This window comes from Thamnophis sirtalis, unplaced genomic scaffold (genome assembly GCF_051295495.1).
Source record: "Thamnophis sirtalis isolate CommonGarterSnake01/CBP01778 unplaced genomic scaffold, rThaSir2_p1.2 scaffold_4, whole genome shotgun sequence".
Lineage (NCBI taxonomy): Eukaryota > Metazoa > Chordata > Lepidosauria > Squamata > Natricidae > Thamnophis > Thamnophis sirtalis.
Genome location: NW_028261384.1, coordinates 118,492,182 through 118,518,926, shown reverse-complemented (window position 1 = coordinate 118,518,926; position 26,745 = coordinate 118,492,182). Strand labels below are relative to the sequence as shown.

The following is a 26,745-nucleotide window of genomic DNA, read 5'->3' as shown; positions in this document are numbered from 1 at the left end:
CACATTATTGGCAGGACTGCTGGTACGGATATTTGGGTAGCATTTGGTGGGGTACAAGCTCTGGATCCATGGTGAGTCGATTGGATTTGCCTGCACCGTCACTGTTATTATTACTTTAATTTTTATACTGATAGCCCTAGGCTTATGCATGGCATTTAGCAAAGGACATATAAATTTACTGTATAAGCAGTGACATATGAAAGTAATTTTAAAACAAAGAAAACATGACTAAATTCATGAAGATTTGCGCGCTCTACATTTGAAAGATACCCGGTTGGGGAAGCCTGCACTGAGCCATGGTTCATTTAAATATGGTTTGTTAACATAGTTGGCCAGATCTCTACCGCATGCCAAGTGATTAATCATGGTTTAAAACTACTGTTGGCAGAGTTAACACAATCTGACATAAAATAAAAGTATTTTATGACTTCATGAAATATGGGATCTGTACCCAACATACTTTGGCTTGGTGGGGTTGAAGATTGTGTTAAATTCTAGGAATGATGGGATTTTAAACAATGTATTTTATATAGCAATTTTGTGACTCAGATGCATAGAAAAAGCAGCATATATGTTAAAGCCAAGAAACATCCACAGCTCAGCAAGAGAATGCAAACCAATTTTTTAAAAAGCAGGAACTGGAGCAGTAAAAAAAATATCAGTAAAACAAAGACATATGCTGAAATAAAACTACTTTAGCTTGATGCTCAAACTAAGATATGCTTCTCTCTGACAAGAGTCAAAGTCACAGGTGAATTATAAAACAGGGAAGACTATTTACCATGTTGCAACATTTGCTCTCTGATGAGGGGGCACAATGTGGCAGGGGCATTATTGATGCTTGGATCCTGGTATTTAGAGGTCAAGGCCAATAGGAATAGCAATTGTGGAAAAGCTCCAGTTTCTGAATCATTTTCTAGTCTACATGGAATTCTACATAAAATAGAACACAGCAGGATCTGTTTAGTGGGTTAAACTTTAAAAAAAAAGGAACAAATAGAAGACCAAACTCTTGGGAGGAGTATGAAATCAATGTTCCCTTATTCTTCTAATCTCATAGGAGCAATCAGAGTTTAGAATAGCTCAAGAACAGATTTTTTAAAGGACATATTTGTAGTATTTAGGACAATATTAATAAGATCATTCTTTGTGGTTTGCAGACTCGGCCATGACCCAATACAAGAAGAGGACAACAGACCTTTAACTCATGAGGAGCTCAGAGAAAAAGTAATAAAGGAGGTGAGTTCAAGAGATATTAAGATGAAAATTAGAACACCTGGATGCTTTAAAACGTGTATTAGAAAGAACTATTTTTATTTATATAAAATAGACTTATGCACTACGCCTGAGTATGTAAGAAGGAACTTGTTCACTAAAGTCAGGGGATGATTTCCTACAGTTGGCCAAATTTTGCTTTCTGTAGTGGTTCTCACTCCTGTTGTAGAAACATTTTCCTACAAAAGCAGCTTGGGTGCCTAAGTTCTTGAAAGTAGGTCATGCATTCTGTCTCAGTTCCTTTCTTTGTATTTGTTGATTAACCTCAACTGTCCAAACTCCTCAGCCATCAAATAATCCTTTCAACAACAAATCCATACTTCTACTGGCCCCAAGGAACCCGGTTTTAGAAAAGAGACTATGGGTGCTGGTGTGTCTTTGCACTTCAGGGTGTCCTCTGGAATATTGCAAAGTGTCAACTCTCATGCTGAAGCAGCCTTGAGCTCCCAGTGGTAGCTTTCTCTCCCACCACTCAGCAGAGATGTAAACCTTAGCAATAATATTAGCCATGCACATGCTAATATGCATCCAAACTAGACTGTGTTGTTTCTGTGTGTCATATAATATATGTGAGTGTGTGAGTGTATGCGTAATTTTTTTGTCATGTTTATGTGGTGTATATTGAAAGTGGTGACCCTTTGAGAACTGTATGCAACTAAATTTCATTTTAACGTATGCCGGATTAATGTACATTTAAAGTGACAATAAAGTTATTCTAAGTGTAAGTTTAAGTCCAAATATTGGGACTATCAACTTTGGGCTGCAAACATCTGGAAGTCAGCAGTTAGCTTTCTCTTTGTTGTTATCTAATAGTTGTCTAGACTTTTTTTTTTTGCTCAGATGTGGTAGCTCTAAGTAAGCAATCTTTGGCACTAGCCAGAAAATGAAGTCACCTTTCCCCAACTAATTTTTTGAACAATAATAGAATGGATTTCTCTCTCTTCCAGATCCAAAGCAAGGCAGCAGCACTTTCTCTAAAGAAAAGCACGTAATGTGCAGTTCAGTGACTGTACCCTGGGACCAACACACACAAGAAATAACCTCAGGCCTCCAGACGTGAATAGGAATCTAACTGCAGCCTGGACTACTTTGCCAACCAAAGAAGAAAACTGAGGCAGGTTGAATTCCAAGTGTGGTTCCTGAAACATTTTTCTTTACGCCCTTGCCCTCTGCTGCATCCTTTCTCATGTCTGGAAAGGCTGAGTGTAGCCTTCATCCTGCAGGATCCTTCCCTCTGCTGTAGTCCATGGAAAATCTTCCTCTTGCTGCTGAATTGTTCCTTTTCTGGGTTGCTCATGTGATCAGGACAGATGTATTGTGTCAGTGGTACATAATTCATAGCTGTCATACCATCCAAGCTGTTTGCTTCCCGTGCTGTTTGTTTATACAGTATGCCTTTAATTTGACTCCACATTCTCATGCAAAGAGAGAACGCATCGCAAAAATTTTGCCTAAAGCAGTGGTATTTTACTTTGCCACTGTTCCAGTGATGGAAGCAAGAACTTCCAGCTTCTAAAATAAGATCCTTTGGTGAAACAGGTGACCAAATTTGCTCTATTCCCCCAGCAGCATTTTGTATCTACAACAGTTCTTTCTCCTGTTAGTCTCCTTAGCTGTCAGACTGTTTGAGGCCCACAAGGGGTATATTGTGTCTTTTGATGTATCTGAGCAGGAATTGGATTTATTTAAAGCACTTAGCCACATCTTGAACGGGTGTTTCTTCAAAAAAAACAAAAACAAAAAACTACTAGCATGTTCCTCAGAGTGTGGTTTTTTACCACATCATCATCTGAGGCTGTATCAGTCCCACACAAAGTTCCCATTTACAACTGCCAGTTAGAGCTCCATAAGTGGCATATTCAAAAGGTTCCTCCTCCCCCCACCAAGTAAATTGAAAAATACACAAAAACTGCAGTAATCGAGGTATGTGTCAGAGGAGAAGTTACTTCCCTGTAGTTATCTTTTCATTCTCTTTAAGCCCCCCTTTTAGAAGAAGTATTTTTTTAAATATCCCCCATTATTTCAACAAAGATAATACCACTTAAGCTGTTCCCCAACCCCCAAATGATTTCCCCCTAGAGGGCCCCTATTTCCAGCCTCTTGGCAGTGTCCCAGAAAAAGAATCTTAGGTAAGCTGTTCCTCTCTCAAAGTTGATCATCATGAAAAGAAAAATCTGATAGTTTCACTGAAGGAAGATAGGTGCTTTCAATTCTGCCATTCCTGTGGGTCTGGAATGGAGGGGTCATGCGTGTATATCTGTGTGTGGGAAGAGTGGAGGAGACTGGTCCCAGATGGGCTGACACATGCACAGTCCTGTGGCAAGTGAAAAGACTATCGTGGTTTTTTTGATGATCAGTGTAAATCGAAAGTGGATGATTAAAAGGTTTAATTGACAACACTGGTTGGTTTTTGATAGTTTTGTTGGAGCATTTGTTTGTCTGTGGGCAGGTCATTTCTCTGCTCATCCAAATTAGCAGTCACTGATCATTGATATTGACCCTTGCAGCTAATTTGCAATGAAGAACCAAAGTTGAAATCCCCTATGGAAAATTTTTAATTTGAAGAGTACTTCTGCCACTGCACTGAGTTTGGGTTCATATGATGAACCCTGATTAACAAAACGCAATTGTGGTGTTCACTGTGGCCCAACAAGCAAACCATCTAATGATCTAGCTTCTCACATGCACTAAAGCAATTATTAATTTGCCATATTACACTAAGCCACAAAGTACCTAGCATCATTTAGCCTAATCTCGCATGTTATATGAACACATGAGCACGTTCACATAAAAATAATTGGCATGGTTTAGCATTAACAATTATAAACCCAGGATATATAAATGGAACAAGCAAATAAAGGACTAAATAATATGCAATAAATTATACAATTGACAATGTTTACACACACACACCCTATGCATTTAACAATGTTATCAACCTGTAGCATCTAAAGTCCAATTGTTAAGAAAACAGGATCCCATCAAGAGTGCCATAAAACTCATTTTATATTTCCCAAGAATAAATATATACTTGTAGCATTGTACTATTGTACTAAGGGACATACAAAAACCATAGTAGTACTACCAACAATAATTTTCATTGCTATAACTAAAGCACTGAGAGAGTTGACTGAGGCTGCTAATTCAAACAATTTTGTCCTCCATTCAATCGTGTCTGATTCTTGGAAAGAATCGTGTCTGATTCTTTCTCAAAATCTCTAGCTAACCAAACCTGTGACTTGACTTTCGCTCCAAAACCCAACACATCTCTTCACTATCTCATTTGCTCAGCTGACTCTCCTGAAAAGGGTCAACTTTGCTTCTCTTACGGAGGCCTTCCCAGTTTGGAAAAGGTGCCATGTTCATCTGGTGAGTTTGGCATTCCACACTGCTTGAAAAAAAGACTCAACATTCTTAGAAAACAAACAAAGCAAGGTTGCATGTGATTTGCAATCTTTCTGTTTCTGACTAGTTCATATCTCCGCAACTTGGAGAGGACTCCTTTGCATCTCTTGGATATCTTAAACCAAATCTATAGATGTCGGCAATAGTGTTCGAAAGGAAATATTTCTTGGAGAAGAGGTTTTTTTGTAACTATTTGGATATCTGGAAAGGGGTGTGTGTTGTGTTAAAAAAAAGTTATGATAGTGGTTAAATCCATGCAATCAAGATCCCTTTTACATGCATTGTGATTCCATTCCTTATCTGATGGCATGATTGTGCCCTCTTGAATTTTTTGACACACAGCTTCCCCCCCCCCCCCCCGCTGCAATTACTTGTGTATCTGTTGTTGTTGTTTTTCCTGGAGGACTAACTGCTCTTTTTGGAAGCCACACTAGATTAAAGTTAAGAAGACAAACTGGCCTCTTCATGAAATAAGTAGGCAACTATATCCAATTCAATTAATATACACATGAAAAAGTCAGCGTCCTGATCTAAAGCTGGCTGGAGTAATGCACTGGGTGAGAGCTAATCAGCACTTTAAACCACAAAAGACACAGGTTCTTATTGACAGTGGGTTTATTTGTCATTTGGTTTTCATCCTATTCTAAGAAAGTCACACCTTCAGAAGTGGTGTTGCTTATTTTATGAACGTTAAGGTCTTCTTCAGGTGTCTGTTCCTTGTAAGACAAAGTAGGTGACCACTGAGATAGAGCCTTGGCAGTGATGGTGTCCCATTTATGCAGCACCAACTAAAAATAATTTTGCCTGGCATCCATATTATGTTTCTAAATGTCAGGCAAAGATCCTTCTATTTTGCTACCATTTTAAGAACCATTCTGGCTTTTCCAACTTAACTGTTTTATTGCTCCTGCACTGTGATTTTATGCTGTAATTACAACATAAAGTAACTGCAGCTGATCCTGGTTTTTATTTTATATGTAGTGCTCTTCTCCATACAGATGTTATTGTTTTGGTTGTTTTTTTTTATAGTAGTGCTTTTTTTACAGTGTTTATATGCTGCCCACAAAATTCCTACTATCGGGCTGCATAAAGGAATAATAAACAAATGTTATAATTGCAGATTGCTGCATGGTTAAGAAGAAATGTCTAAACCACAATCTGATTCATAGTGTGCATTTGTACAACGTGACAAATACACCATAATTTAGAAACACCATATCTGTTGGGAAAGTTCACCCACCAGACCAAGTATTCACATAATGTCTGAGTTCATACAACCAGCTTAATCCAACCCATTTCAGTTTTACTGCTAGCTAAATACAAAGCAATTTCTCCACGCGCCAAGAATCTCTTGGAAACAACCCATTTTTATTAAGCGCAATTTTGACCAATTGTGGAAAGAGGTCAAGCCGCCTTGTAGGACTGTTTATTAGCCACAAGGTGTCAGCCGTATTCTTACTTTTTGGAAGAAGTAAAGCTGTGGAGTAAGAATGACAAGATGCAAAATTGGGAGGAGAAGATTGTGGTCGATTGGAACAAAGAAAACAGACAGCGGTTTAGAAAGCCAGGAAAACTACTGTTGAGTAAAATTCCTAGTTGTTAAGAGTAGCCAGCATTAATCTGAAGCAAGAACTACTTTTGCCAGATTGGATCAAAATAGTAGACCAAGAGACTTCAACTCCCAGAATACCTTGTTTCAGACATGTCCTCTTGATATTGCCATCTTCATGTTCCCATACCAGGAACAAGACACTTTTGATATTTTTAGCTGTATTGATGTTAAAATCATATTTTCTCCCAATTTCTCTTCCATCCGAGAGCAGCTTCATATTATAATTGGTTAGCCTGTCCTTCATTTGGGCATAGATTTGAAACAGGCACAACCGAGGCCGAGTAGAGACCATCAATGTGAAGATATGTCAGGTGGGTATAATATTCTACTGATCCAAGGGGTCATATGCATCTTTGAACTTCTACTAAGACAGACAGCAGGTTGGACAAGACGACCAACCTCTAAGGTCCTTTCCAGGTCTGTTATTCTGAATACAGTTGTTAAAGGATTTCCAAAGCTTGGCAATTTTAAAAGTATGGACTTCATCTCCCAGAATTCCTCAACTAGCATGGCTGGCTGTGGAATTCTGAGAGTTGAAGTCCATGCGTTTTAAAATTGACAAGGTTGGGAAAACCTAAGAGGAGAAATAAAAATATAAATAAACCAACTGCTTCTAAATTTGGAAGCTCTGTATGCTACTGGGGTGTTAACAGGGAGGACTAGAAAAGTCTAGATAGCATCCACAACTGCACAATTATAATCTGATCCCTTTTGTGGTGTTGTATGTACAATGACCCTAAGAAGGAGATCTGGTTTCAATTGTGCAGTTTGGCAGGCCTTTCTCACTTCCTTTGGGGACATTTGTGTTAGTACTGCAAACAGCAGCTAGAAACAGACCTCCCCTCCCTGAATTACTTCTTTTAAAATCAGATGCTCCCATTGCAGGAAGTTCCCCAAGTTATTTCAGTGCAATCTCAACTTATGACCCAATGGGGACAAGGCAGTTGTTAAGCGAGCCATATCTAATTCTACGATCTTTTTTGCCATGTTTTAAGTGAATCACTATAGCTCACGTGGTGATTAAGCAAATCCAATTGCTCCCATTGACATTCCTTGTCAGAAGCCCTCTGAGCAGGTCACGAAAGGCAAGGACATGACCTCAAGATTTTGCAATCCTCATAAATACATGGCAGTTGCCAAGTGCCCGAATTTGATCATGTGACCATGAGGTTACTCCAACAGTCATAGTGTGAGAACCCATTGAAAGTCACTTTTCTCAACTTTGAATTGTCACTAAATGAATTGTTGTTAAGTCAAGGACTACTTATGTAAGTCCTCTTTTCTTTTGTTCATTCCAAGTCACTGCCTGTTAATGCCACTGGATAAGCAAACTTCTTGGATTTTTTTTAGTATCGGTAAATAAAAGTTCTGTGTATTTATAGCTTCATTAACTTCAACAATGCCTTCTTTCTCCTTAAATCAAAAGCTCCAACGCTTTTTACCCTTTTCTCCCTTTCTCCATCCTTCTCCCTTTGATCATTTTGGCTGATATTTAAAGCACTTTCCACAGCTTTGGTCTTTATAACAAATGACTTGCTCTTTTTGTCTCTGTGCTGTTTTCCTTGTTGAGAAACAGAGAAAGACTAAGCTTAGAGAAGAAACCATGGTGAGATTTCTCCTGCATGCCCAGTTACAGGCTGGGTCAATTATAGTCAAAACATCTTCCCTGGAATATCCTCCTCTTTAAAGAACAGAGGTGTTATTCATACCCATTGTCTCACCTCCTTTATGGTTTCTTTTAAAAGAAATACAAAATGTGATGTAGCAGGCAAACAAGAAAAGGTCTTTTAAAAGGTGTTACAGAATGAAGTACAGAACCAGGGTAGTTCAGATTCAGAATAACAGACTAACAGAGTTGGAAGATACCTTGGAGGTCTTCTAGTCCAAAACCCTGCTCAAGCAGACCACCCTACCATTCCAGACAGATGCCTGTCCAGTCTCTTCTAAAACTTAGTGTTGAAGCAACCCCAGCTTCTGAAGGCAAGCCATCAACTGCTTCATTGCTCTCTGTTATGAAATTTCTCCTTAGTTCTAGGCTGCTTCTCTGCTTCATTAGTTTCCATCCATTGCTTCTTGTTCTGCCTTCAGGTGCTTTGAAAATAGGTTGGCCACTGTTCTTTGTGGCTGCTCCTCAAATATTGAAACACTGCTATCATGTCACCTATTCCTTCTTTTCATGAGACTTGACATACCCAATTCCTGCAACCATGTTTCATTCAACCATAGGTAGTTGAGTAATGCCTGCAATTGGGACAGAATTCCTGTTGCTAAGCAAGGCAGTTGTTAACTGAGTCATGTATTTACTTATGACCTTAAGCGAATCACTACAGTTGTTAAGTGAATTACAGTCATTAAGCAAATATAGCTTCCCCCATTAATTCTGCTTGCTGGAAGTCAGCTTGGGAAGGTTGTACATATAGATGACGTGATCCTGGGACACTGCAACTGTCGTAAGCCCATTCTGGTTGCCAAGTACCCAAATTGTGATCATGTGACTATTGGGATGCTTTATAAGTACAAGGACCTGTTACTTACATTTTTTATAATTGTTGCTACTTTGGTCACAAAATGAATAGTTGTAAGTCAAGGTCCATGGATATCCCTTGTGCCATAAGCTCCACAGGCAAGCTATGAAGAGACCCTGGCATCACACAGCACACTAAAGCAACGTATTTCAAAATTGGTAGTTTTAAGATGTGCGGACTTCAACTCCCAGAATTCTCCAATAGAGACATGATATTTGGCACTTTTGAAAAACAACCCTAAACCAACAACACATCACCCATCAAGAGTCATCTCCTCTGCAAGGCCAAACAGATATCAGCAGGCAAGGGCAGTGGTGGGATTCAAATAATTTAACAACCCATTCTCTGCCCTAATACCAGCTGGGTAGGCGTGGCTTGGTGGTCATAAGACTGGATAGGTGTGGCCAAATCAACGTCACTCACATCGTTGAGCATTTCGCCTTAGCTGTTACAATGTAACAAACAGACGGGTTTTCACGAAAAATGGGCCATTTCTGGGAGGTTTGCAGAGTCCCAAAACTTTTTTTTAATTGCCTCTTCAAAACCTTGGTGCGTCTTATACTCCGGTGCGTCTTATATTCTGAAAAATATGGTATTTTTTCTTTTTCATTTCCTTTTTTCTTAGCACTCTTTTTACTCTTATTTTTAATCATTTGCATTAGTTTTATCTGTATAATTAATATTTAATAAAATTATTATTTTTAAATATCTTGTTCAGAGGGACAAAATTTCTGGATGAGATACTTCAACAGTGCAATAATAACCATGAGCAGGAGAATGTGGCATATGTATGTGTAAATAGGTCAAGATGATTGCCTTGATTTTCCAAATGTAAAACAAAACAAACAAAAAAGGCGGATATCCCTGACTATAAACACATGAAACTGTAATGTAATTTGTTTGGTTTGGACTTAAACCTTTTTCTCAAGAGACTGATAGTATCTTTAAGCATTAGCTGGCTAGTCTCGAGGTGCCATAAAGGCTGATTTTTCTTACTCTTTCTTTGGTACCACGGTTGAATTCTGTAAAAAAAGCTTCGGATTATGCCAAAATAAGGAAGAAGGTGCTGGAGAAGACTCCTGTGAGTCCCGTGGAGTCCTAGAGGAGATCAACCCTGACTGGTCTTTAGAAAGCCAGATCCTGAAGATGAAACGCAAATACTTTGGCCACTTAACGAGAAGGAAGGACTCAAGAGCCTAATGCTGGGAAAGATTGAGGGCAAAAGAAGAAGGGGACGACAGAGAATGAGGTGGTTGGATGGAGTCACTGAAGCAGTAAGCCTGAGCTTAAATGGACTCCAGAGGATGATAGAGGACAGGAAGGCCTTGAGGAACATTGTCCATGTCATGATGGGTCGGACATGACTTTGCAACTAACAACAAAAGGAAGAAAGAACTGCCTCAAGACCTGTCTGTGGAGAACATCTTAGAAACATCTCAATCTAGACCAATATTAACCAATCAAAAAGCATGACCCAGGCCTTGTTTGCGTCATTGCTGGTATGAAGAAGGAAGTCAGTTTTTCTTTTTAATTTCTAGTGCAATGTTTTTCAACCATGACAACTATAAAGATGTGTGGACTTCCGTTCCCAAAATTCCCCAGCCAAACATGGGGAATTCTAGGACTTGAAGTCCACACATCATAAAGTTGCCAAGATTAAGAACCAGTGCACTAATGCGCTTGTGCCTTAGCGGGATCGATGAACAATTTGTTTGCATTAAGATAAATCCAGAAGCCAAACAGATTATGATGACCCAAGGATTCATTTTTGTTACAAGCGATGATGAATGTCCTGGATAATATAATTGATAGCTCTGTCCTTATTACTAAGTTACACACTTTATGTGTTTATGGTGCAAGATGGAGACATTAAAATAAGGAGGAAATTCCTTACTAAGAGAGCTACTAAGAAGTAGAACTGCCCGCTTCTTGGTCTCAGGGCAGGTCCAACATGGGAAGCTTTCAATTAAAGATTAAACATTTGTCTGAGATGTTCTGAATTCTTGCCCTGAGCAGGGAGTTGGACTAGAACAGTGATGGCAAATCTTTTTTGGCTTGGGCGCCTAAAGCATGCACATGCATGCTATTGCACGCACTTGTGTGCCCACTCCCATAATTTAATGCCCCTCCCTGCGCCATGACCCCTGCGCAACCCTAACCCCTTGCTGCCCCACACATGGCTTTCTTGGAGCCTGGGGAAAGGTGAAAACGGCCTCCCCACCCCGGAGACCCTCCAGAGGCCGGAAACGGATCATTTTCCAACTTCCAGTGGGGCCGACAGGTCCGTTTTTCACCCTCCCCAGGCTCCAGAGGCTTTCTAGGAGCCTGGGGAAGGCGAAAAATGGCCCAACATGCAAACCGGAAGTTCAGGAACGAACTTCCAGTTTGCGCATTAGGTGTTTTTTTGCCCTCTGGAGGCTTCAGGAGGTTTTCCTGAAGCCTCAGGAGGACGAAAAATGGGTGAAAATCAAGGGCGAAAATCAGTGGACCAGCATGTGCTGGAGCTGACAGGACAACACCTTGCATGCCTTCAGAAATGGCTTCACGTGCCACAGGTCCGCCATCATGGGACTAGAAGATCTCCAAAATGTCTTTCAACAGTATGATTTTTATGAAATATTGCTACTGTTTTTCTGCAGGAGCAATGTGGCACCTGGGGATGGGGGAAATCCCTGCATTTACAACCCCACAATTAAACCTTGGAATTTATTACGAGATATGTGCTAACGGCTTGGCTAGCTTAAAGAAAAAGATGGTTTATGGAATTCCTGGGGACCTTGGCTATTTTATGACCGGAAGACTGTAAACTGCCTCAAGTTGTCTCTGCAAGATAAGACAGAATACAAGTTTAATAAACAAATAAATACATTTACCTGTATCCAGGGGTGGTCTTCAAACATTTTAGCAAGGTGTACCACGGTTTGGGAGGGGGAGCGTTTTTGCCCTCCCCCGGCTCCGGAAGTTTTCCTCAAACCTCTAGGAGGTCTAAAATGGTGTCCCCAGGCTCCAGAGGCTGGAAATGGGCAGGTTTCTGGCCTTCCCAAACTTCCTGTAGGCCCATTTTCCACCCTCCCCGAGTCTCCACGCACACCCTGCATTTACCTGCATCCAAAATGGGCCGCATGGGGACTCCTGGGAGGGGCAGGGCAGGCGGGGCCAGCCAGGAATGGGGTTTTTTTTTTGGGGGGGGGGTGTCTCCAAACTGCACAGAATCTTAGCTGGAGGTTCCCCAGAACCCTTGCAAACACCCAGCAGCCCACTCCTGCCTGTACCCTACCTTATTTTTTTTATAAATAACTCAAGGTGGCAAACATAGCTACTACTCTTTCCTCCTCCTATTTTCGTCACAACAACCCTGTGAGGCAAGTTGGACTGAGAGTGAGTGACTGGTCCAAAGTGGTTTTCATGGGTAAGGTAGGACTGGAACTCAGTCTCCTGGTTTCAAGCCTGCGCCTTAAGGACTGGACCAAACTCACTTTCTGCCCTTGAGGGCAGCCTTACTGCCACTGAGGGCCATCTTCTGAGAGTCCAGAAAGCTTATTATTGTTCTTAGGTTACAGGTGGTCCGCAGCTTACGACCACAATTGAGCCCAATATTTTTGTTGTTAAGCGAGACATTTGTTAAGTGAGTTTTGTCCCATTTTACGACTTTTCTTGCCACATTTCTTAAGTGAATCAGTTAAATTTGTAACATGGTTGTTAAGTGAATCTGGCTTCCCCATGGACTTTGCTTGTCAGGTCACAAAAGGGGATCGCATGACCCCTGGCGACTGTAACAGTTATAAACATGTGTCCAAATTTTGATCTGAAATGCTGCAATGGTCGCAAGTGTGAAAAACGGTCATAAATCGCTTTTTCACTGCATTTGTAACTTCGAACCGATATTAAACAAACTAGTTGTGGTTTAACTGTACTCCCAGCCCGCCGACGGAACGCATTGCTACAAGATGCGGCGATGGGTTTTACATAAACACACCCATCCGCCCATCGAAAACTATGAAGCCAAGTGAGCAGCGGGCTCTTTCCGAGCCATCCACATTGGTAGACTGTGGCTTTCCATCTCCGAGAGACAAAGAGCTCCTCGGGGCGACTGACGGGGGTCTTCTTTCAAGTTCAGCCGGAGAACTGGCGGGAAACCTTGGAGCGCCTAGAGAGAGACACGTGGAAACCGCTCTGCTGCAGCCGAGCTGCACTTGGGGTGGGGTCCACTGTCGTCACGGTTATTGCTCCTTGTCGCCAGCAGCAACGGCCACAAACAGAGTCCCTGCCGACCCCCTCGGCTCTCCTTTCCATCCGCCCACGGCCCACCCTTTCCCCACCCCCTCGTCCTGCCCGGCGGCTGCCTCCCTTCTTCTCCGGCGTTTAGCGCCACACCCAGCTTCCCTCCCGTCTCGACCAGCCCAACCCAGGAGCTCTCGCCTTCTCGCCACCACGAGGAGCATCTTTCGCCAGATCGCCTCGGTCGGTGCAGACTCTCCGCCCGCCCCAAGCCTTGGAAGTGCCGTAAGAAGGAGCTGCGGGAGAAAATCGGGGCTGGGGGAGACGCTCGGAGCAGTTCAGGCAGCCGCGGGGCGGGGCTCTTGAAGTTGGGGTGGGTGGGGGAGATTGAGGGGCGTCCAGAGTTTGAAGCCGCCCTCCGTGCATGGCTGCTTTCTGCAGGGAAAAGGAATTTAAAGAGTTAAAAGCAAAACTGGGCCGGGGGAGAATATTTAGGCTAGAAATGGGGGATTGCTTAGTGTTCTTGGGAAATGAGGTGCATTTGCTGAGCTGCCCCGCCTCCCCAATGCGACCTCTTTGCAGGACTGAGTGGGTAGGGGGACCCCCTTTGCAGGGCTCTAGTGAGTTGATGGAGGTTGCCTTGTTAGGGTGCCCCACCCCGGACTTTCCCTTTTGAAAAAAAGAAGCCCACCAACACCAATTGGTTTAATTTTGCAGCAGGAGCCAAAACCAGAAAGGTAATGCTCTTAAAAAAAAAAAAAAAAACTAAAAACAAACAACCGGGGAGAGGGCGGCATCCATTTCCAATGTGGCTTTTGCAATAGGGTGTGCCTTTTGTGGTAGGGAAGTGCGTGTAACAGGCTGTTTTAATGGAACAAGTGAGCAGCAAAGTTTACAGCAGAGGTATCCAACCTTGGCAACTTTAATCTCAGGGGATTTCTGGGAGTTGAAGTCCACAAGTCTTCGAACTTGGACACCCCTGGTTTATAAGAAAAGAGAAGCAGGGAAGATTTCAAGATATCCCAGGCCTGACTTCTCCATACAGCAGACTCTGAAAAGATTTTGAAATCTCAAATTGTGCCACTACACCTTTGTTACATAATTTGCAGTTTTACAGGCAGTGAAAACCTTTGTTCAGTGCATTAGCTAAACAGGGTCCTTCATATTTAAAGGCAGTATGCCTTGAAATAACTTCCAAGGAATAGCAGGGAAAAACATGCAACCTTGTGGTTGGTCAGTAGATGAAAATAACGGGTGCCTTTAAAAAGGCCTTTGTCTGAAAAAACTTAAGGTGTGTGACATCTTACCTCCACCCCCAAAAGAATGCAGTTTCTTCATTTTGGCAGCTATTTTGGTCTTACAAAAGTTTTGATTAAGGGAGGTGTGTCTCTATTAATACTGCACTGCAATATTTTCTCAGGACAAAAGATCAATATGTCCTAAAGCTAGTCTGGTGAGGCAAGGATGTTGTAATAAATAGATCCTAGGTGTGGCTCACATCAAGACTGAAGCCGCATCTAATGCTGTCTGGGTGCTATACATGTTACAATTCAAAGCACAATCTGGACAGTATTTAATCGAGAGCAGAGGATAATTGTGCAGTAGATGGGACACGATGGAGTCAAAAAGTATATATTTGTATCAGCAACACAGAGACATGTTGTAGTGTTGAATACATTTTTCTGTAAGGAGAAGAGAGGTATTTTACTAAGGGAGTCGTAAGTGTGATATGACTGACATCCAAAATTTTATATCATGTACTTCATTGTGAATGTTCCCAGTTCATTAAATGCTTAATAGTAAGAACCACTATGTTTATTTTTTAAAAACATCGTATTTTTGTAGAATGCATATTTTGTCTTAATTACCCTTAGCCTATTTTGGTAGTATTATGACAAGACTCCAGAAAACATATCTCTGTACTGTAAATATTTTCCTCCCTGCTCTATGCTGTGGTTAGTTGTTTATAATATAGTAACATCTTCAACTGTATAACAATTGATTCTTTTTCAAATTTATAGCTTCCCTGCTTGCTTATTGCAACATGATTACTACAGGACTAATGCTATTAGATCTAGACTGCAAAAATCCAAAGGACCATTAGATGGCAGCCAATAATTACGTTTTCTAGATTTCTTTGCTACCATCTATTGGTTTTTCAGAGTTTTGCAGCCCAGTTTGGTAACCTTTCTGTTGTCCACTAAGGCAGAAAGTTTCAAAGATTCCAGGCTGTGGAACCTGTTTGTTAAGATTTTTTCCCTGGAACACTTCAATCAAGAGACCAAAGATTTTGTGACATAGATTGTGATTGAATGAACTTTTTTCCTTCTTTAATTTCTTCTGGAGCTCCATCAAGTTCTCACAGAATTTGAGCCTGGCAGAAAATGGTGCTTAAAAAAAAAATCTTAAAAAAAACTCCTAGCTTTATTATTTTTAAAAATAACTCAAGATGGTGAATATACATGATACCCCTTCCTTTTATTTTCTCCATAATGACAACCTTGTGAGGTAAGTGGGGGGGGAGAGAGAGAGAGAGAGGAGAGAGAGAGGGAGATAGATAGATAGATAGATAGATAGATAGATAGATAGATAGATAGATAGATAGATAGATAGATAGATAGATATTGGCCCAAAGTCAACTAGCGAACTTTCATTCCTAAGGGGGGGACTAAAACTCAGCCTCCTAGTCTCTAGCCAGGTGCCTTAACCACTATAGGTAGTCTTTGACTTGCAACCATTTGTTTAGCAACCATTCAGAATTACGACATTAAAAAAGAGAGTGACAACTAGTTCTTGCACTTACAACATCGCTGTGCATTGTTACAGCATCTCCACAGTCACATGATCAGAATTGGGGAGCATGGCAACCGGCATATATTTTCCACGATTGCAGCGTCTCGAAGTCATGTCATTCCCATTTGTGACCGTCCCAGCTGGTTTCTGAGAAGCAAAGTGATTAATTTAACAATCATGGCGAAAAAGGTAAAACCGGGTGTAATTCTCTCAATTAAGAGCTGCCTTGCCTAGCAACTGAAATTCTGATCCCAGTTGTGGTCTTAAGTTGAGAACACAAACATGCACCAGCAACAATGGATTTCTGTTCCCTTCCATAGTGCAAAACTAATAGATTTTGCAACAGATTTTCCAAAACATTAATTCTCCTCATGCAGCCATATGTACAGAAAAATACCCCTTAACAAAATTTAATGCAATACTTTGAAAACCGAGAAATCCTGTTTCTTTAAGGATGGGTTAAGAGATCCCCTGGGCTTTGACAATAAATAATATTAGATCAGGCTATTTCTTGGCTATTACAACTGAAATTTATTAATATGTATTTATTTGTAAAATATATTCTCTAGTTTAATCTACGAAGAAACAGTCCACGTAAAATAAGGAGTGACCCCTTGGTATTATCTAAAACAATTTTAAGATGTGCGAACTCCTAGAATTTTACAGCACATACCTTCATGTTGGTAAGGTTGAGAAACACTGATCTAGAGAGACGCAAGGTTTGAGGATTCCCTAGCTTTTAAATACAGGTAGTTCTCAATTTATGACCGGTCACTTAGTGATCATTCAAAGTTATTACAGAACTCCCCAGATTATGACCATTTTCAAAGTTACAACAGCAACCTTCCACCCCCACCTTGTAATCAGTTGATCATATGTTGGGCACATGACAACTGGTGGCATCTATGTCTTCTGTGTTCTACAATTTTTGGCAGTTTTTTGCAGGAAACCAGCATTTATTGGGTATAATGAGTTTAACTCAGACTATTCGCCTAACAATGGCTGTTTAAGGATTGCTGCAAAAAAGATAGTAGGATTGGGTGTGGCCACATGGTGACTTGCTAATGAACACCATGGCTTACTACTATAATTCTGGGCTCAATTATGGTGGTAAGTCAAGGGCTACCTGTTCTTTGAATCACCTTTACTCATTCGATGCCTTGCCATGACACGTAGCATTACTTCTCAACTCTAATTTTATCCAGTGAGTTCTGCTCTTTTCCACGTCTTCTGCTTTTGTGGGCAGGGTCCTGGGTTTTTTTTAGGGAACACGGAAGAGGAACCAGCTCTTCTAAGATCCTGCCTCTCGATTTTTCTGTGCTTGAAACAAAGCTTCAATTGTATCCTGCAGTGTGTAAGAAATAGTTCTACACCCTGGGCGTTGCCACTTCTTCGCTCAACGTCTTTTTGCACCAATGCACGATGACTGAATATTTTCTCAGTAACTCTCAGCATTACTTCTGGTAAATGCACATTTCAGTCTCTCCTTTTCTCTCTTTTATCCAGACTGTTTATAAGATTACGTGGGGATGTTCCTTGATTAGTTATTTATCCATTATTGTTTAGATAATGCTTATATTTTCCTTTAAATTCTGCTCCTGTTATGATGTTCTGAGGCAGCTTTAAAGTCACTGATGAACTTGGACTTTTGCAGGTCCCTTCATCAAATGTATGTGCATTTTTTAATGTACTTTGCAGGGTGAGAGAACGAATGCGGTAAAATCGCATGTAGAATTTTGTTTTTGTTCTATCTTCAGCATCAAATTAAATTAAATCTTTATTATAGTCATACACCAGCATTAGAAGGGTGGGATACAAACAATAATTTTAAAAGCATCTTACATGAAAAGGAGTGGAGAGAGGGATTTGTTTAAAGTTTTACCCTTGGTATGGGTTAGTGTGCTTGGAAAAAAACATTGAGGTTATGAATCGATTCAAATGCACAGCATAATCAAAATGGAAAACAGTCTATTTATCTAGATGGTTCCATTTCAGGCTGCAGATCAAAGGTTACAAGCCTGAAGTTTATCTCATCTAGAAAGCTCTTGGCATAGTTAGAAACAGCCCGTTGAAGAACATTGATAAATTCTACCCTCTGAAGCGCTCATTTTCTCCCTGCAAAGATAGGGAAAAGATAGCAGGATTCCTGGAGGCAATTGTTTTTCTGCTACATGAAAAATGACGTCGTCCTAACAGTTTCTTCCTCTTGATTTGACTCTGTGCAAAACGGTAGACGCAGGTTAGCCTGGGAGGAAAGCTTTGCAAAATAGGCTGTTCAGTCACCCATTTCCCCCTTGTAGGCCCCAAAGAACCAGCGTGGCTGTATGTGCCTGGGTAACATGGGACAACACTTTAGTGAAAACTAAATCCTGCGGCGTCTTGCAAAATATCCTCTGCAGTTGCAGTTTCCATGTAGTGAGTGCTAACAGGCAATATAAGCCATTAAAAATTTTTAAAACCCATTTTAAAATGGTTCGAAGTGGTTTTTCTGCTCTCCTTTTCTTGAAGCAGCTTAGATTTACTTTCAAACATATCTCTTTCTCTCTCTTTTTTCCCTCCTTTTCCTTTTCTTCTCTCCAAACACCGGGAGCAACTGAAAGGCAGGACAAAGCTAACCTACCAAAGATTCTAGCTTCCCTTGCAGTCGAGTGAAAGGAGACATTTCTCACTTGGGAGTTGACAGGAAAGGAAATCCTTCCTTCTGGATTTGCAGGAGGGGAAAAGGAAGGGTGGGCTGCATTTTTGGGAGATGGCTCAGAAAGGAGACAGTGAAGCTGGCTTAAAGCCTGGGATTTCTCTGACTCCCCCTTCCACCCGCCCCCACCGCACTCCCCCTCCCTTCCTCAGCTCAGGGGAAGAGCTTGATTAAAACCAAATGTCCAACATTGGACAAAAAGGAATTTTCTCCTGCCCTTACATGGGTAACATGGTTCTTCTCCTACCCCTCCCCTGCTCAAGTCTCCACCCTTTCTCAGCTCTTTATGCTTGTCTTGCCCTTTCAACTTCTTCAGGAAGTAAGCGTTTTCCAATTTTGGGTAAAAAAAAAACACCAGCAATTGCTGTTGTCTGTAATGTAATTGTGAGACACAAACAGATGGGGGTAACTTTCTAGCCCCCAGAAATTCTTGTCCGTTCTCCCATTGCGTCTTACTTTGTCACAACCCAGACAGGAAAGGGCAATATTAGCTTTGGGTGGACACTATGCTACCCAACCTTTTCCAACCTCTGGATCTTTCGGACTTCGGTTTCCATTATTCATAGCCAGTTCATAATATGTGCTGTGTAAACCAGGAAGATTTATCTCCATTTACAAAAGGAAACAGCTTTACTTTGGACTTCATTATTAGTTTGTACCTATTTTAAACCCATTAGAAGAATTTTCTTGGCCTGATTCCAAGCTCGGTTACCCAATAAAAAACACAGGACATTTGCCCGAAATAGTGGAAGAATTTTCTTCCAAGAGTCAGGCAGCAAAACGAATATTCGGCCATTCTTGGCCACGGAAAGCTGAGTGTGATAGGACATACAGTGACAAGGGGCTCTGGTGTGAAGTTGATGTACAGGCTATTAGATGTGTAAAATAAGGTGCCCTTGCCCTATGGATGTGTGAGACCCAAGGAGGAGCCCTTCGGGGTGGGTGATCTTAGATATTCAGATCCTTTCCTAGGTGCAGTGTGCATTTTCATGAGATGAAATTGTCTGGCATCGAAGTGAAGCATTGACATAAAAGATTTCTCTTATCTTGAGAAAATTCCATTTTTCTACAAAGAGGTGAGCTTAATCAATTTTCGTCCAAGTGTCATCTGTCAGGCTGGAGCAATGTTTAAATTAACTAAAGTTTATCAAAGGAGTTACAAGTTGGGACAATTCTATATCTTCTATTGAGAACCTTTTTTTTTGTTGAGAATGTTTACCTACATTTATTTAGTTATGCCAAATATGAAAAAAGTACTGTAAATCAAGATAATAAGACGTTTTATCTGGAGAATTGTAGTTATGAATCCAATCCCATAGGAATAGCACACATAAGTAACATAAATTAATTATAAACCTCAGAATAGACTGATAAAAATTAAATTGTCTATGTTTAGCTATATTTACTACCTTCTTTTTTTCCTCTTGTAGATTTTGATGTCCAACAGTTGCTATCATGGGTTATGCTATCGTCCATGTTGCCCATACGCAAATATTGATAGATTACCTGTAGACATCTGGTTTGTGAGCTTTTAGAGTCTCTGGCACAGAGGTGGGCCAGTGTGGCAACTTTATGATCTGTGTACTTTAATGGCTGACTAAGGAATTCTGGGAGTTGAAATCCACAAGTCCTAAAGTTGCCAAAGTTGCCCATCTCGGCTCTGGAGGCTAAGCTGTTTGAGGCAAGGTTAAGGGAACTAGGTGTGTCCAATTAAGAAAAAGAAAGTTTAGAGGGTAACATGATAGCTGTCTTCCGATACCTGAGGGGCAGTCACATGCAGGAGGGGGTTGACTTATTCTCCAAATCACCTGAGGGCCGGACAAGAAGCAGTGGGTAGAAGCTTGTTAGAGAGATCCTATCTGGAATTAAGGAGAAATTTCCTGGTAGTGCCAACAATCAATCAATAGAATAGCTTGCCTCCTGGAACTGTAGATGGTCCATTGTTGGAAGTCTTCAAGGTAGAATTGGACAGCCATTTTTCGGGATATAATACTGTGTGCTGTGGGTAGGGGTTTAGATTAGAAAAGCTTGAAGGCCCCTTCCAGCCCTATGATTCTGTAATTTTCCAGACATGGGACTAGAATTTATATGTAGATAGTTCTCAACTTATGACCGTTCACTTAGCAACTATTTGAAGATATAATGGACTTCTCAGGGCTACTTATGACCCTGATTCAAAGTTTTGATGGCCTTCGCCTGTCACATGATGATCACATTTTGGTTGTGTTTGCAGGATCCCATGGTCAAGTGACCAGGATTTAGATGTTTTTTTGCCAGAAAGTGGTTACTTCTGGTTTTGGACAATGGATTTGCCTAACAAAAATGACGTTCCCTTAATGATCGCTGCAAAACCTGTCTATAAAATTGAGTGTGGCCACATGCTGACCCACTTAACAACTGGCACAATGTGATCATAATTCTGGGCTCAATTATGGTCGTAAGTCGAGGACTATATAATCCATCCCGACTGGGACTGCTGCCGGATCTTGTCCGACAATACGTGGAGTGATAAATCTCTCCCATCCCTTCTACACTATTCAGGCAGGTTCAGGAGACAATGGCACTTAAATTAGTCTTCCTCAACTTGTAGTCCTGCAGTTAATTTGGATTATTACTAGGAAGAGAAGAATGGAATTCTGATTGGGAATGATAAGACAGGAAATCCAACCTACCTAGAAGCTGCAGGGTTGCAGAAGGCTGGGGAAAATCAAGAGAGTCAGGCAGTACAAATGAGTATAAAGACTTATCGCAAGATTAAGCTCTCTACGGGAATCTGACCCACTGGCAGTTAAGGGAAATGAGTGGGTGATAAGGGAGGCATTCACAATAGGCTGGGCTGGACTTTGATCTCGTGTGGGCGTGCAGGGACTCATGACTAATGACACATCTGACCCCTCCCTTGGGCTCAGCCCGGTCTTCTCCATCTGCCCCGTGTTTCTATATTCCTTAGCCCTAAATTTAGGAAATGTATCCTAAATTGCATATTTTCACGTGATAAAAGTTTTGCATCATGTGTCTTTCTTCTCCTCCCTAGATCTTTGCACCATGCCAGTAACCCGCTCAAAATCGGTGGGCAACACCAGTGCCCTGACCTCTCCCTTGGGAATTGTTCGCCTCCTGGAAGCCATTTTCACCTGTGTGGCCTTCAGCTTGGTGGCCAGCCGGAACGCCTGGGACCACCGCAATGGGGACTGGTGCATGTTCTCCTGGTGCTTCTGCTTTGCCATCACCATCGTCATCTTGGTGGTCGAGTTTGCTGGCCTTCAGCATCGCATGCCGGTCTCTTGGAAGAACTTCCCCATCACGTTCGCCATGTATGCCACCCTAATGTGTCTCTCGGCTTCCATCATTTACCCGGTCTTCTTCATTTCGAAACGGAGTCTTAGTAGCGATGAGCGGGGATATCGCGTTGCCGCCACTGTGTTTTCTTGCCTAGCCTGCCTGTCTTACCTCAGTGAGGTCAGCTTAACCAAAGCTAAGCCAGGAGAAGTGACTGGCTACATGGCAACAGTCCCAGGGCTGCTGAAGGTGGTGGAGACTTTTACTGCCTGCATCATCTTTGTCTTCATAAGCGACCCACCTACTTATGACCACCCAGACGCTCTTAAGTGGTGTATGGCGGTCTACTGCATTTGCTTCATCCTCTCCCTTGTGGTGATCATCCTCTGCATTGGCGAATGCACTGGCTGGTTGCCGTGTCCATTCAACAAATTCCTCAGCGGCTACACTTTATTGGCTGTGCTCATGTATGCCACCGCCACAATCATTTGGCCTCTCTACAAGTTTGACCGAAAACATGGGGGGGTTCCATCTCGAAACTGTGGTAGTCGTGACGACTTCTGTACATGGGACAAGAATGTTGCCGTAGCAGTTCTAACTGCTGTCAATCTGCTGATATACCTGGCAGATCTGGTGTATTCTGCACGGCTGATATTCATCCAGGGGTAGACCGTGGCTGGCAGTAAGGAGAATCAAGGCAGTGGTGTCCAAAAGAAGGGAAGTGGAAAGAGAAGAAGGGGTCATGCTTTTCTCTCTTTTGCTCTGATTTTTTCCTTTCTTCTGTCTCTGTCCTCTGCCTGCCGTCTCGGACTAATTCATCCTCTTTCTCTCCTGCCTTCTCAGTTACCTTGTTCTTAGCCTAGATTTATGCTCTGTGCTTGCCACACAACAATTCTTTTCCTCTCTCCATCCTGAGCTTATTGCACATAATAGCCAAATGATAATTTGTTGTATGCAGAGCTTGGGATGGCTCATAAATGCTTCTGCCCCAAACATCTTTGGCTATTCCCATGCATGTATCTTTGCCAGTATAGTTTGTCATATTCCGAGGCATGAGGAGTTATTAAAGGTGGTGTTGGTTGGAATTGCAGATGCCTGTCGAGGGGGGGGGGGAGCAGAGAGAGAGAGAGAGGGTATATACTATCCTTGATGGGGAGCCTCCAGGATGCAGGTTGTCCTCGACTTACAACAGTTCATTTAGTGACCGTTGAAAGTTATAACAACAGCCCTGGAAAAAGTGATTTAACAACAATTTTCACCTCTTAACAACCATTGCAGCATCCCCGTGAGCATGTGATCAGAATTCAGATGCTTGGCGACTGACTCACAATTATGACGGCTGCAGTGTCGCGGGATGAGGTGATCAGCTTTTGATGCCTTCTGATGAGCAAAGTCAAGGGGGAAGCCGGATTCCCTTAACAAACATGTTATTTACACTGCAATCATTCACTTAACAAAGGTGGAAAGAAAAGTGTAAACAGGCATAGCTCACTTAACAAATCTCTCTTGTACCAACAGAAATTTTGAGCTCGATTGTGGTCATATATCGAGGAGTACCTGAATTCTCATAAAAATCCATTTCCTAACATTTTCCTTAAATTAGATCACTTGAGCAGTGAACCGAGGTGGCACAGTGGTTAGAGTGCAGTACTGCAAGCTACCTCTGCTGATCACGGCTGCAGTTTGGCAGTTCAAATCTCACCAGGCTCAAGGTTGACTCAGCCTTCCATCCTTCCGAGGTGGGTAAAACGAGGACCCAGATTGTTGGGTGCAAATATGCTGACTCTAAACCGCTTAGAGAGAGCTGTAAAGCACTATATAAGTCTTAAGTGCTATTGCTAGCTTGCAGTTAGGTTTCCCATTCTTCGTCTTTCTCACCCTGGCTACCCTCTATCCAGACCACTAACTTTAGAAACACATGCCGACAGCCACCATCAGCCAATCAGATTCAGAAGAAAACTATGCAGCTAAAACAGAAACTTTGCTGGCAGAAAAGAAGAATTCAGAGCATTTTTGATGTACGTATTTTATTTGGCCTTAAAAAAAAGTTCCTCCATTTTAGTGCCTTAAAAATATTGGGTTCCTCTTTTTGTCATGCAAAGAAACACCTTTGCTCTTACCAAATATACTTGCTGTTTTCCATTATGAATATGTATTTTGTGGGGTGGGAAAGTTAGATGTTTACAGTAGAGCCATTGGCTGCTTGCATTTTCCATTGGGATGAATGGGGGACTGCACAGCACTAGATGGGTGGTTTCCTTTGCACTACCATAGAGTGTTTATTCTCTATGGTTGCTCGGGGAGAAATTAACTGTATAGTAATGGATTCATGTCTGCCTGTAAATCTGCACTAGAAATCCAACCAAGTCCTGCGAAATGATTTATGCAGGAGCTGTTGGGGCTTGCAGTAACTTTACTTTAAAAGGGCAGTTCTCTTTTTTTTAAATTCTTTTTCCAAAAGTCAACAAAATACATTGGGGAGGTTACAAGAAATACTTTGATTTGGGGAAATGGAAAGCCACATATTTGTGATTGCACCAGGCTGAAAGATAACTACAATGGAGCAACATTTAAGTAAGAGTTAAAAGTACTTGCCTTCAAGTTTCTTAGCAAATAAGAGTGTTTTACAGAAATATAGCGCAATTGTTTTTCTTTACATTTTGAATTTTTTTAAAGAAAATTAACAGTTTTTTTTAAGTGTCTGTAAGACGTCCTCTGTTTGTTTGTTTTTTAAAAGCATAGTAGAAAAATACATGCTTTGCAAAGTATTAAATACATAACTTTTGGCTTCTTTATGGTTGCTAATCGAGTATTATTATTTTTTTGAATGTTCCAAGCACTTGGTATTCGATAATATTGCTTTTCAACTTCATATTTCATAAAACATCAGTCTTTTTCCATTAAGTCAGCAATAGAAGTTATTTGTATGTGTTTCTACTGCATTTACCATTCTATTTTGCATTTTAAAAATAAAAATACTTATAACATCATGCAGCGTAGGCAGAAATATAAGCTTCCGTCTTGTCTCAATTACCCGCAACTACAATGTTTTTATTATTTTTTTGAAATATGCAAATCAATGTATGTGTACAAAATAAAGCAGCAATGTTACAATGGAATGTGTCAATATTATTTCTATCATTTCGGGAGTGGGGGGGAACGGTACATTTGGACACCAGGAGTCTGAATAGCTACAATAGAAATAGGCTTTTTTTCTGACTTAAGGGGCACTTCAAAAAAAATGGATTTTTACACCAGTTTGATAGCTGCAGATTTCTATGATCCTCCAATATTGGATTGTTATTAGAGAGCTGAGCTGATTTATTTTTGGCTTAGCTGTTTAAAACTTCAATAAAAGTAGTCTTTTCACCTTTCTAACTTTTCAGTTTATTTTTGAAATACCAAGCTTACAGAACTTGTAGACAGCTCATTTATATATTTATTTACTAGATTCTTAGACCATCATGCAGCTACATGATTTATAAAAAATAAAACTACTAATTATAAAAAATCATAAATCTTAAATAAATCTTAAAACAACATAAATGAGACTGGAGGCTAAAAATATAAAGAACAATTGCTGGAATTGAGTATGTCTAGTTTATTGAAAGGAAGAACTAGGGTGACATGAAAGCAGCATTCCAATATTCAAGGGATTGCCACAAAGAAGAGGGAGTCAAGCTATTCTCCAAAGCACCTGAAGGCAGAAGCCATGGATGGAAACTAATCAAGGAGAGAACCAACCTATAACTAAAGAATAATTTCCTAACAGAACAAGCAGTGGAATGACTTGCCTCCAGTTACTGGTGGTTTGTAAGAAGAAACTCGACACCATTTGCCTGAAATTTAGTTTCCTGCTTGAGCAGGCGGGCTACATGATCTCCAAGGTCCCTTCCAACTCTTTGTTATTCTATTATGGTTCCCACAGCATTATAGAATTGCTGTGATTCTTTTTAACTTGGATAATGATAAGCCTCATTCCATTTGATGTCGTCTTCACCCTACAGCAGTGTTTTTCAAACATTTTTAGATGAATGGATTTCAGCTCCCAAAATTCCCCAGCCAGGCTGGCTGAAAAATTATGGGAATTGAAGTGCACTCATCTTAAAGCTGCCAAAATGAAAACAAAACAAAACTCATCTTATTAAATGAATCAATAGTGTAGATATATGAGAATCACAATAGAAAAACATCTCCATTCTTGGCCCTCTGTTCTTGCCATTGATGGAGGACTACCAACAATTGGGAGGCATTCCCGCCTGCCCATTTTTTTTTCCAACTTCAGATCTTTGAGAAGGAAAGGTAGCCGGCCAGGTGTGCAGCTCCTTCCCATAAGGATCATATGGATTTTTATGTACAGACTTTTTGTATGTGAAGTAAGGTTATATGGGAGCACTGTACGAGCAAACATTTCTCATTCTCTGCTGTGTAGGGATTTTTTGATAAAATTGGTGGAATAGCAAGTTTTGCCTCTTCTGTGTTTGTTCCCATGCTGGCAGATTTGAAGAGGACAAACTTTTGAAAGACTAGAAATGCTCTTTTGTGGAAGAGTGGATGGGCATGGATTTTGCTCAATGAAGCAAAATTTTCTTCTCCATCAGAGATTTAAATCATCTTCTGGATTCATGTTTATGTACTACACTAACAAGCAAATTATAAAACTGGTGCTAATGCTGGGCCATTTTTGAGATTTCTGGAGTCATAAGGGATCTTTCCCCTGCTTCCACCTCCCACTTTTTTAGGACTAGGACTAGCAGATCTGAGTGGCAAAATTCTGGATGACCTTCAGATGGCAGCCAAGAGACCCATCAATAATGCCTCCTGGTGGTAGTCTGAGGTTTTGCAGCCAAGATCTGGTAGTCCAATTTGCATAAGTATTATTAAAATCCTGTCTCATTTACTTGGTCAGGCACATGACACACTCCCAAATTTGTTGTTCTATT

The 26,745-nt window shown here is 41.1% G+C and overlaps 2 protein-coding genes and 1 long non-coding RNA gene across 7 annotated transcripts in view; 2 read left to right on the top strand and 1 right to left on the bottom strand.

Moving 5' to 3' along the window:
• Positions 1–3,674, top strand: part of ODAD1 (outer dynein arm docking complex subunit 1) — a 28,477-nt gene extending 24,803 nt beyond the window's left edge. For both annotated transcript variants that reach the window (XM_087713896.1, XM_087713897.1), the window contains 2 exons: positions 1,161–1,239; positions 2,223–3,674. In XM_087713896.1, coding sequence (XP_087570022.1) covers positions 1,161–1,239; positions 2,223–2,267 — 124 coding nt within the window. In that variant the 3' untranslated portion in view covers positions 2,268–3,674. The remainder of the gene's footprint in view (positions 1–1,160; positions 1,240–2,222) is intronic.
• The window catches only part of LOC148046318 (uncharacterized), a 76,027-nt gene that overhangs the window by 27,718 nt on the left and 21,564 nt on the right, over positions 1–26,745 (bottom strand). Inside the window, exon 2 of the long non-coding RNA XR_015696487.1 lies at positions 15,839–15,975. This is a non-coding gene — a long non-coding RNA (uncharacterized LOC148046318). The remainder of the gene's footprint in view (positions 1–15,838; positions 15,976–26,745) is intronic.
• Positions 13,166–24,921, top strand: MYADM (myeloid associated differentiation marker). 4 transcript variants are annotated; one of them, XM_014052461.2, is made up of 2 exons: positions 13,166–13,320; positions 21,558–24,921. In XM_014052461.2, exon 2 carries the CDS (start codon positions 21,569–21,571, stop codon positions 22,469–22,471), a length of 903 nt encoding a protein of 300 aa, XP_013907936.2. In that variant the 5' UTR covers positions 13,166–13,320; positions 21,558–21,568; the 3' UTR covers positions 22,472–24,921. The 4 variants fall into 4 exon arrangements, with proteins under 4 accessions (XP_013907936.2, XP_013907939.2, XP_013907938.2 ...); XM_014052464.2 differs by lacking the exon at positions 13,166–13,320 and adding an exon at positions 13,451–13,772; XM_014052463.2 differs by lacking the exon at positions 13,166–13,320 and adding an exon at positions 15,877–16,017.

Bases quoted from the DNA above. Each gene is read 5' to 3' on its own strand.
- MYADM (XM_014052461.2), top strand. From the start codon at position 21,569: ATGCCAGTAACCCGCTCAAAATCGGTGGGCAACACCAGTGCCCTGACC.